The following is a 12242-nucleotide window of genomic DNA, read 5'->3' as shown; positions in this document are numbered from 1 at the left end:
TAGGTTGGTCATAACTTTCCTTCCAAGGAATAAGCGTCTTTTAATTTCATGGCTGCAGTCACCATCTGCAGTGATTTTAGAGCCCCCAAAAATAAAGTCAGCCACTGTTTCCCCATCTATTTGCCACGTAGTGTAATTTCCGGTAAATAATTGATAACAAAAACAAAAGAACAACATGAATAATGAAAGAAAAACATGATTAATTAAACAAGGGAGAGTTCAAGATATAGTCTTTCATTCATGAAAGTTTTGGACTTCTGTTTCCTTAAAGTCTAAACTCATTTAAGAAAGCATCAGAAAGATAATGGTTGATATTCTAATTTTAATGCTTAATGTGTAGTTGCCAAATTGATTGTATTGTTGCCATTTAGTTTATCAACCTACAGAATAAATTATATTTATTTGTTAGCTTATTTGGGAAGTGGGGCCTACTCAAAAACAATACCTTTTATGATTATAATTCAGTCCAAAGGAAAAGACATCCCACAAAGTGGAGACAGCATGTCTTTAAGGATAGTTTTACTGACCTTGCCAATGTCAGACAATGGGAATAATTCCAGAGGTCTAGATGAACTTTCCCATAATAATTTTTGATGTCTCCTCTGTAAAGTCCAGCAAGCACTTGAAAAATTGAAAAGTCTACTTGAGGTAATGCTTGTAGACCTTTTTCCCCTAGTGATTTTCAGACTCTGCCCTTCCCCCATTAGTACTTGGAAAGATCATTATATGTATATAGTTTTCCTCACTAATATGAGACCTGCATGTACCTGTTTTGAATTGTGGGCATAGTATTTGGAAATTATGGAACAGTGTAAGCTGTTATTACACTGTTTTACACTGTTATTACACTGTTTATTACAAAGAATTATATTTATACTCTGTAATTGAATGTTGTTTATGCTCATTGTCTTAATAAAGATTTCATCAATGGTTTGCTAATGATCTGGTTCAGACCAGCTCTAGTGAATAACATTCATCATTTCATGCTTCCTTTTTATTTATTATATACATTAAAATTTGGAGAATAGATGCGTAGCCCCGAAGCATGAGAAATTATAAGAATTTGAAGCAGTGAGACAATAATCAATAGAAATTGCCCCTCGGAGCCCTACTACAGTGTGTTTGAATCCTAATAAAATAGATCATTTTGGAAATAGAATTTAAGCTAAACTCACAGCAGTAGTTTACAAAATGTGGTTGAAAACCCAAAAAAAGGAAACTGTAATGAGGACATAACTCACTTATCCACACAACAAGGTTTTCTTTTCAGCTACTATGTCAGATGCTGGGTGATAAGTACTGGGGATTCATTAATAAATCCTTACCAACTTGGAGCTTAGAGTCCAAGGGGACGATATAATGGAAAGAGAATAAGTATTGGAATTGAGAACATTCTGTTTCTCACTAAGCTCTACTACCAGTTAGCTGTGTCATCTTGGGCAAGTCATTTTATTTCTCTGGGCCTTGGATAATTACATCAGATAATTAAATCATCTCGAAGGTCTTCCAGTCTTTAAAATGTTTAACAGTACTTTATGTCCTACTATAAGGAGACAATTTACCACCTATTGTCAGACATAAGATGGCCCAGGATCATCTTCATTTTCCCCAAGTAAAGTTTCTCTTTGCTTTTTTCCAAAATGAAATCCTTGCACCAGTTCAAAGTGACATCAATAGGTTTTTATAGGACATAATGTGTTTTCCACTATGTTGCCTAAGGAAAACGTTAATATCATTTCTTTAGTGAAGTCTTTGCTTTTTTTTTATTTAGATGCAGTTGTCACTGAAGGTGGGGAGAATTTTAGCGTTGGACAGAGACAGCTGTTCTGCCTTGCCAGGGCCTTTGTCCGCAAAAGCAGTATTCTCATCATGGATGAAGCAACGGCTTCCATCGACATGGCCACAGTGAGTGCATCATCTAAGCTGCTTTCAATTGATGAGTCAAAGAAATGCATGCAAAAATTACAATTTATTTTTCCTGACTGGGTTCTGAATATCCTCAGGACTATTGTTTTCAGTGTCTTCTCAGCTACCTCATTGATCAACCAGTGGTATATAGCACATTGAGAATTTCAATAAAGGAGACTTGACTCTTGTTTTAAAGAAGCTCCTGTTGTCCAATAAGCATCAAATAAATTTGCCATCACTTTTTGATTAATCCTCATGAGAGTAAAATTCCAGGGCTCAGTTGATGAGACTGCTGTATTCAAGTATTCAGGTGTGTTGTCATGGAAGTTCTAAAATGAAATATGCAAATCACTGTTTAATAGAATCTATTGATAATCAAAACCAATCATCTTCTAATGCAATTTGAAGAGGGATTCACTAAAATTAATACTGGCTAGAATTAATAATGGCCCTCTCAATGTATTGATGGTAATAAGGCAGAAACTTTACCTTTTGAAAGAGATCATTTAGAAGTGTCAAATAAGGGGAGGGATAAATTAGGAGTTTAGGATTAACATATACACACTACTATATATAAAACAGATAATCAAAAAGGACCTACTGTATAACACAGGGAACTCTACTCACCTACTGTATAACACAGGGAACTCTACTCAGTATTCTGTAATAACCTAAAAAGGGAAAAAAATCTGAAAAAGAATGGATATATGTATATGTATAACTGAATCACTTAGCTGTATACTTGAAACTAATACAACGTTACAAATCAACTGTACTCCAATATAAAATGAAAATTAAAAATGTTAAAAGTGTCAAATATGCCCAAGAAGGATCTGTTTGGAAGGTTGTGACTGAGTGGGGAAAATGACGCAATGAACTGCAAATGTTATGAGCTATCTATTAATGTTGTTCTTATAAAAGTGAACTTGATATTAAAAGTTTGGCATCAGAAAGGACAAAAAAAAATCTTATTTATTTTCTTGCTGTATACTTTAGATTGAATAAAACTATCCAAAAAGGTGAAACAGCTTCAAGACTATTAAGAGCCAATTATATAGGGAGATGTTAATTTGACATCATTTCTTTGTATTGTTGTTGTTTTTGTTCAGTCACTAAGTTGTGTCCGACACTTTGTGATCCCATGAACTGCAGCACATCAGGCTTCCCTGTCCTTCTTTGTATTAAGTAAGACTAATTAGTTAAACTGGGCTTCCCCCAGTGGCTCAATAGTAAAGAATCCACATGTAATGAAGAGACAAAAGACATGCGAGTTTGATACCTGGGTAGAGAAGATCCCCTGGAGGAGGAAATGGCAACCCACTCCAGTATTCTTGCCTGGAAAATCGCATGGACAGAAGGAGGCTGGTGGGCTACAGCCCATAGAGTCGCAAAGAATCAGACTGAGCGACCTAGCATAGAGTGCAGTTAAAGTATCTATAACAAGTTATATATCTTCTCCAAGTTAAGATAATTTAAAGCAATGAAGTTGTTTCTAATGAAGCCATTTCACTAAATGTAACTACATTAAAATTAGTATTAATTACTAAGTTCTTATAATATTGTGAGTTATTATAAGGATAGTACTGCCTCAATAGAAATGAGAGAGAGAAAAGGGGAGAATAAGAATGAATTAATTGGCAATAAGCCATGTGATTGGAAGAAATAACAACTTCACATAAAGATTTAAGTAATTGAGCCTTTTTATTGAGGAGAGAGGAAGAATCTTTATCCCTGATATCTTTTAAAATATAATAACAATTTGGACCATAAAGAAGGCTTAGCACTGAAGAATTAATGTTTTCAAACTGTGGTGCTGGAGAAAACTCTTGAGAGTCCCTTGGACAGCAAGGACATCAAACCAGTCAATCCTAAAGGAAATCACCCCTGAATATTCATTGGAAGGACTGATGCTGAAGCTCCAATATTTTGGCCACCTGATGCGAAGAGCCAAGTCACTGGAAAAGACCCCAATGCTGGGAAAGTTGGAGGGCAAGAGGAGAAGGGGACGACAGAATATGAGATAGTTGAATGGCATCACTGACTCAATAGACATGAGTTTGAGCAAACTCGGAGATAGTGAAGGACAGGAAGCCTGGCATGCTGCAGTTCATGGGGTCGCAGAGTCAGACGTGACTTGGCGACTGAACAACAACAATGGTTTGTGGTGGGAATAAAAACAGTTCCTGCCAGGAATGTACTTTTATGGGTCAAAATACAAATTTTTGGCATGTATTTTATTTTCTCCTTTTCTGACCCCAAACTTAACACTGTTTTAGGGTTTTATTGGTTTTGAATACATCCTTTTTGTGGAATAACCTTAAGTGAGCATTTCTCCACCCATTTGGTTTCATTTTCCTCATTCATTTTCCTGGCAATAAATCTATCAGTCATTCCTAGTTGATCAACCGAGTTTTCTTTGCATTTTGAAGACACTACAGGACCCAGCCTGAGCTCCCTGCTGGGCACTGCTCCCTGTTAGACCTTCTGCAGAAAACAGGAGTGAGAATTCTCAGAAGAGACTGGGCATGTTGAAGCATTGTTCTTGGGGACAAAATACTTTGGCAACAGAAAGGAGTCCAGAGAAAATTCAGATTCTATTTATTTTTTGGCAGGAAAACATTTTGCAGAAAGTGGTCATGACAGCTTTTGCAGATCGCACCGTTGTTACAATAGCTGTAAGTATAGGAGACAGTGTTGGTTTACTCCTCTTTGGTTGCTGTTTGAAGATTCAGTATTCTTTATTTGGGGGCAATTAAAAGTATACTTATGTTGAATCATATATTTCTCTGCTAATATTTCTGCATCCGTGCAAAAAAAAAAATGCTATGCTTTGAATGCCATTACACTCTTTTTTCCCCAAGCTGTCTGCTCTACCTTCCTCTCCTAGTTTACAATGAAAGAGCATTCTAAATTTCAGAATTCCAGCAGGTCATGGCCTGTACTATTTCACCAGATACAGACGGTAGTTCATATGGGATGATTCTTTTTTGAATAATCGAATTGTATGATGATCAGTTTCAGAACTAAAATTCATCAGTTTGATTGCTGATACTATTTACACTTAATTTCTGTGTTCCTGTTTACTCAGCCGTTTGCAAAAAGAAGGCCATGAGATACGAGTAGATACTTTCTCTGATTTTTAGATAGCCCCAATCAAATTGAAAACTTGCTTAAGTGTTTGTAATGCCCATTACAAGTTACTGCAAAGAGGCCATGGTTTTGTCTCTTTCTCTTTGCAGATGGATGGGTTCTTACTGACAGGCTTAAAATTTAACAAAATTCTTTTTAAAATGAATTGCTTGGACATTTCCCTCTTGCTGATTCTCTTCTTTCCTTTCCATTTTTCTTTTCTCTCCAGCACCGTGTCTCCTCTATTCTGGATGCAGGCCTTGTTTTAGTCTTATCTGAGGGTATATTAGTAGAGTGTGATACTGTTCCAAACTTGCTTGCTCTCAAGAATGGCCTCTTTTCCACTTTGGTGATGACCAACAAGTAAACATCAGGAGCTACCCTGCCAAGTATCCCATTCTCTGGTAGTTATCTTAGCCACCTCCCCCACAGTAAGGCAAGAAGAATGCAGATTAAAGGGGAGGGATGGGGGAGGGAACTAACTACAAGGTGTTATTATACAAATCAGCTCAACTGGGTTCTTCTGTTGTGCTCAATACAAATGAGGCATTTGCATATATTTTCAAATGTATCAATGCACCAGAGAGAGTGGTCAGGCAGAAAGTGGCCTTGACAGCTTTTGCAGACCACACCATTGTTACAGTAGCTGTAAGTATGAGAGAAAACCTGTACCCAGATTTACCTCTGTCCTAAGGACCAATTTCACTGTTCCTTGGAGATGTTCTGTAACTGTCCTTAAAGTACCAAACACATGGTGTCCCCTACCTGCCCTGAAGAGAGCATCGCTCAATAATTACTTAAGTTTTTAACAGTTGAGTCATAGGAGTTATGTGTGAAGTGCTTGCCTGTGCTGGTTTTGTGAATGATGCATGGGAGAAAGTATATCCTTGGGACTTCCCTGGTGGTCCAGTGGCTAAGACTCCATGCTCCGAATGCAGGGGACCCAGGTTCGATCTCCATTCTGGGAACTAGATCCCATATTCTGCAACTAAGAGTTTGCATGCCACAACTAAACATTTTGTGTTCTGCAATGAAGGTCAAAGATCTTGCCTGTTGCATCACAGACCCAGCACAGCCAAACAAGTAAATAAAAATATTAGAAGGAGCACCCTGTGAAGTGCAGCTTTCTCAAGGTAGCTGGAAAGGATTCCCCATCAAGGCTCTGCTTCTGTAAACTGGGCTTAAGTAAAGAGATAGCACTTTCACTTTCCCGGTGAACTCTGTGATTCCTTCTGCCCTGGAGTTACCTACAGGGAGACTTGAGAAAATTGGCTAACTTGAAAAACGATTTTATAACATTTTCAAGAATTTTCTCACTGAAAAGATGGGGAGAAAGAGCTTCTTGCTCCCTTTAAAAAGGCAGGTTAAAAGGGGGAAAAGCAGACCCTTGCCTACGCTGAAGACTATTTTTCTCTGTACTGATGGGTGGTCACAGTTAGTTGACAGCTGGAAGATTTCTTGAGCATAATTTGTATATTTTCACCAAAAAATTATGTTATCTCACCTGATTTCTGCTTTTCTGCATTCATTGAATGCTTTTCTGTTTACTTGTATGTCTTTTACCCATTGTTCATTTCAAGACCCCCCAGTGTGGCGGTGGCCACCAGGATACCAAGAGCTCTTTCCCCAGACATAGAAATTTGTGGGAAAGAACCAAATGCTGTGGGACCAACTCCTTTTACCAGACTCATAAGAGGGAGAGCCAACTTGTGGTGCCTCCTTTGCATAATACTCCTCAACTCTGTTAAAAGCTTCATCAGCTCTGTTGGGCTTTGCAGGTGGCTCAGTGGAAAAGAATCCACCTGCCAATGCAAGAGATGTGGGTTTGATCCCTGGGTTGGGAAGATCCCCTAGAGAAGGAAATGGGAACCCACTCCAGTATTCTTACCTGGGAAATCCTATGGACAGAGGAGCCTGGTGGGCACAGTCAATGGGGTTGCAAATAGTCGTCAGGACTTAGCAGCTAAACAACAACAACTATTAAGAGTAATTGGAGCTTTGCTGGTGGTCCATCGGTTAAGACACTGACTTCTAATGTAGGAGGCACAGAGTTGATCCCTGGTCAGGGAGCTGTGATCCCACACACTGTGTGCTGCAGCCAATACATAAGTAAATGAATTTATTGAGTAACTATTTTTCCTTCCCTGATAAAAGTTGTTCTGTTATTTTTGTTAACTGCCACTGAAAATTGTGGAATAACTTTAAAAGATAACTTTTTCGGGTTTCTAAAAAGAAGCCCTCATGCCCCAAAATAGTGAGTGGCATTTTTTAATGAAAGTAATCTATACTTCACTCTTGTTGAGGTTTATTTCTCTGGAGCATTTTGAAAATTTCATCAATGCTATGGCAGTTGACACTTTGTCAAGCAGAAATTAATTTGGAGTAATGGAATAAACACCAGATATATTTACTTCTATAGGCCAAGTTTTTCAACATTTTTAAAAATAAGCATCATTTTAGAATATCAAGGCAATATTTATAATATCCTATTTATGGGTTTAGAAGCAAGATTTTTAAAAATATCTATGATATGGGTATTGAAGAACGAATTTTTTGAAGGAAATGAACAGCGGATATTAAACAGCTCATTAAGTTTATTTTCTTCTAAATGCATGGAGACGCAAGGGGCTCTGGCCCTTTCTTAAAGATAAAAATTGTCCTTTAAAGTGTGATATTCCTAAACATATACCATTGTTCATCACTCAGTCATGTCCAACCCTTTGCAACCCAATGGATTATAGCCTGTAACCCGCCAGGCTCCTCTGTCCATGGAATTCTCCAGGCAAGAATACTGGAGTGGGTAGCCTTCTTTGGGAGATCTTCCCCACCCAAGAATTGAACCCAGGTCTCCTGCATTGTAGGAAGTTTCTTTACCATCTGAGCCACCAGGGAAGTCCATTAATTACCAGTATTTAGTGAATGATATAGGTTTGTCTATGGATGTTGAAACTAGTGGCGCATGTTCTAAGCTGGCATCTTTATCACTCTCCATATATGTGCTGCTTTGCCCCTTAGTTGTGAGTTCCAACCAGGACTGCCTGCTTTTCTGAAAGCACGAACACTGAGAATACCCTGTCTGCAGGTCCAGGGCAAGGGATAAGCTTTTGCTTTGGGGACTGCCCTAGGTTGAACTTTGGGTTGTTACTAACATACATTACTAAAACAAATTCCACCTGTTTATTTGTGCTTGTAAAGTATGGCTCCTAAGAGATTTGAAATTACCTGTGCCGCATATTTGTGGCTCACATTATATTTCTATTGGACAGCGCTTAACTTAGCAAGAGTAGCGAAAAGGCTCACTGCAAAGACAAAGTGCTGAATTATTTTTACATGCATTACCTCATTTGAACCTCACCACCATTCCCCAGCCATCATTTTACTGATGTGAAAGTTAAGGCATACAAAAGTTAAGTTTGTTGCTCAAGACTGCACAGCTAACAGGTGGGAAAGCCAAAACATGAATCCATTCTGACTGACAGGTGAACAACCCTCTGAAGGACCAGATCCTCCCAACAAAACATCCTATGGCAGAGTGGAAGTAGCTCAGAAGCGAATAAGCCTGGTTTGGATGTTAACTCTGCTACTTACTATCTGTGTGATCTGATTTTGCTTTATTTATTATGAACCCCAGTGGTCTCCCCCATAAAGTGGGGAGAGATTAACACCCACATTTGTGGACTGTTCTGATGATTAACAAGTATGTGTGTGGAGTAGCTAATGTATAATGTACATTCAAGAAGTGGTAATTTTTATTATGATTAATTACTAACACTAGAGCTTCTCTCCAAAAGGTACCATGTGGGAAGAGAAAATGACTGAGTGGGTGGCAGTGATCTCTAAAGACAAAAAGACAGCATGCCTACCTAAAGTTTTGGATAATACCTTCTAACACTGCATGCCAGAATGGACTTCCCCATATGGTTTTCTCAGAATTAAACCACCTTCTGGGATTCTTCAAATTGTGTGTTATCCCAGAGAATTAGTTGACTCTACTAAAAAACTAATTTTAGTCTAGACTAAACTATAACCAAACTGGTTCACAGTGACTCTTCTTATCATTTAATTATTTGACAAACATTTGTTATCCTATTCACAATTCCATGAAAACGATGAAACTACATTAGGTACACTCAATTTAATACAGCCTATATAAGACCCAGTCATACTGGCTAGGTTTAAAAGTATGTAAATAAATCATACTTTACATAAGAAAGAAAAAGAAGGGCTGTGCCCAAGATAAAGAAATGCCCTTGTATAAACAGTGAAATATGCATTTTCCATTGCTTTGGCTTGTGCCCTGAAATTTATAATGAATACATTTATTCTTTTCTTACTCACAGCATCGGGTTCACACTATTCTGACGGCAGACCTAGTTATTGTGATGAAGCGAGGAAATATTTTAGAATATGACACTCCAGAAAGCCTCTTGGCCCGGGAAGATGGAGTATTTGCTTCTTTTGTTCGTGCAGACATGTGACGGAATGTCTTAAAACCATGCTTGTATTTAAAATAATGCTCTCATAACCTACTTAATGGATCATCAGCTTGGCCTTTGGAAAGTGGCATCTTAAACTTTTACACACTTTTGTGAAGTTTAATTGTTATGTTGTGGAATTTGTAATTAGTAACAATATCACTGTACCAGTGAATATTGCGTTTTCTATATTGACATTTCTTCTTCCTCCGTTTTGTTTGTTTTGCTTTGTTTCGCAATCTGTGACTGCTTATTATGTTCATTACTGATGTTTTTCTAAAGATTAAGCCACATTACCTTTAAGAATAACCTTTAAGGTTGTATTAAAACAAGTAAGCTACTTTAAGTGGTAAATCAACCACTCTGCTTAAGTCTGGAAAATATCTCTCGAGCATAGAAGTTAAAATTAGCATTCAGTATTATTTTACTCTTACTTGTAAGAATATATTTCCTTTTTGTTGGTGTTTCTAGATATTATTGGAAGAAATTAAAAGAAGGACAGGTTTTCTAATCAGTTAGAAAATGAAACACTCAAATTCATTATTTACTGTCTGAGAATATGTTCTGTATTCATTAACATTAATAATACTGACGTTTCTTATAAAACTCTCTTTTTTTTCATCTAAATTGTTTCTGGTCACCAAGACTAGAAGTTATTATTACATTTATAATAACTCTGCAAATCTAAAACCTTCATTAGAATGATCATGATAATAAGAGTTTGAAAATTTGACAAATTATACCCAAGGTTCCATCTTTCCTTGTCTAGTTAAGAGGAGAGTTCTTAAGATATCGAGCATAATGTGCTTTTCCAGACTGAAGTTCAAAAATAATAAGGCTCAACCCTTCAGTGACAGGTCACTACAGCTTTCCATGGTTTAATTAATCATTAGATGTATTCTTCCCTGGTGGCTCAGATGGTAAAATGTCTGCCTACAATGTGGGAGACCCGGATTCAATCCCTGGGTCGGGAAGATCTCCTGGAGAAGGCAATGGCAACCCACTCCAGTACTCTTGCCTGGAAAATCCCATGGACAGAGGACCCTGGTAGGCTACAGACCATGAGATCGCAAAGAGTCGGACACGACTGAGCAACTTTCACTTTCACTTTAGATGTGTTTATGATCCTGAAGGCCTAAAATTCCATATTATTCAAGACTGGAGAGCATAAGCAAGTGGCCTTATTTTCACAGGATATATCTATACAAACATACATACATACATACATATATAAACATAGGTAGATATACACATATATGTAAAACATGTGTCTATTTCTAGGTGGAAGAATGTATATTTCTTTTAATATACCCAGTGGTGTCACACAGGTACATATTTGCTCCTGCTCTAATTTTAATGTACATGTAAAGAGTGTATCAAAATTTGATTCTGATTTTAATGTGCATATTCAAGGTGCATCAAAATGTATGGGATATTAGTGTCATGCTTTCTTAAATGTAAATTAATAAATTGAAAAAATGCTAAAAGTTACTTCCACTGTCATGCTAGCAGCCAAAGATTTATACTGTAATTTTGTACCCATTTGTATCAATATTGATTTTCATGTCAAGGTCCATGTGCATTGTAAGATTTTGAAGAATTATAACTGATGGAAAAAGAGAATGTAAGCTCCCTTTCTATAGTTCCTGTGTTCAGTTTATTGTGTATTCATGCTTGGAAAATTCGTATACTTACTTATGCAGAACTTAATGCCTGGGCCTTCCCCTGAATTTAGAGTCTTGATGTTTACCTAAAATAAGTTTCACAAGGATGAACAAAAGTGTTCTATGTTACTTAGTGCAAACTATTAACTCATCATATACATCAAACTTCATTAGGAGAAAAATCCTCTTATTCTTCCCTGAAAGTTAAACAGAATAGAATCATGAACTTGAAAATATTTTCTAAATGTTCCACCAATCTACTCAAAGTGTTTCTGGCATGCAAATGCTTTGTAAGGTTGAATTCATACCACGCTTTTTACCAAGTTATATATTTCAGTGTCACAGAGAAAGGGCTTCCCAGGTGGCAATAGTGGTAAAGAATCTACCTGCCTAAGCAGGAGACTTAAGAGATGCAGGTTCGATCCCTGGGTTGGGAAGATCCCCTGGAAAAGGGCATGGCAACCCACTCCGGTATTCTTACCTGGAGAATCCTATGGATAGAGGAGCCTGGTGAGCCATGATCCATCAGGTCACAAAGAGTCAGACACGACTGAAACTTCTTAGCACCCACACACATCAAGAGAAATGAGGATTTACCCACTGAAATAATCCCTCATGATATCTGTAAATATTCTACTGCTATCCAGGCAGTGTCAGCAGAAGCATATCTAATTACACTAAACAGAAAATCATATTTACCATTTTTACAACTAAGTGATCACTGGTTTCCTCATAACTTGCAGTCACTTAAGTGTTTAATTGTTTACAAAACTAAATTGACTGAATAAAGTCAAGGATGATCTCTTAAATTGTTTAATCATGTGTTATATGTGTGATCTATTGAATATGGAAATAACTAATCTTGAGATAATTTTTTATTAAATAGGTATATATCTATAAAAGAAGACCAGCCTTTACTTAATCAAATTTCATATCACAAATTTTACACTTAATTAACCAAATCATTTTTACCAATTTTAATTCCTTAATATTTGTGAAAAGCAGTAAATGCTGCTGCTGAGTCGCTTCAGTCGTGTCCGACTCTGTGCAACCCCATAGACGGTAG

At 37.2% G+C, this 12242-nt stretch overlaps 1 protein-coding gene across 6 annotated transcripts in view; it reads left to right on the top strand.

The window, feature by feature from the left end:
* The window catches only part of ABCC9 (ATP binding cassette subfamily C member 9), a 157492-nt gene extending 145279 nt beyond the window's left edge, over window positions 1-12213 (top strand). For 4 of the 6 annotated variants that reach the window (XM_070371173.1, XM_070371169.1, XM_070371170.1 and 1 more), the window contains 3 exons: window positions 1772-1905; window positions 4521-4583; window positions 9378-12213. In XM_070371173.1, the coding sequence (XP_070227274.1) occupies window positions 1772-1905; window positions 4521-4583; window positions 9378-9515 (335 nt within the window). In that variant the 3' untranslated portion in view covers window positions 9516-12213. Of the gene's footprint in view, window positions 1-1771; window positions 1906-4520; window positions 4584-5266; window positions 5442-9377 lie in introns of all 6 variants that reach the window. The other 2 variants (XM_070371174.1, XM_070371171.1) reach the window with 1 other exon arrangement.
* Window positions 12214-12242: the final 29 nt, after the last annotated feature.

The sequence above is a fragment of the Bos mutus genome, chromosome 5, assembly GCF_027580195.1.
Source record: "Bos mutus isolate GX-2022 chromosome 5, NWIPB_WYAK_1.1, whole genome shotgun sequence".
Classification (NCBI taxonomy): Eukaryota; Metazoa; Chordata; class Mammalia; order Artiodactyla; family Bovidae; genus Bos; species Bos mutus.
The sequence above is the reverse complement of the archived record's forward strand: the minus strand, read 5'-3'. Positions and strand labels throughout refer to the sequence as shown.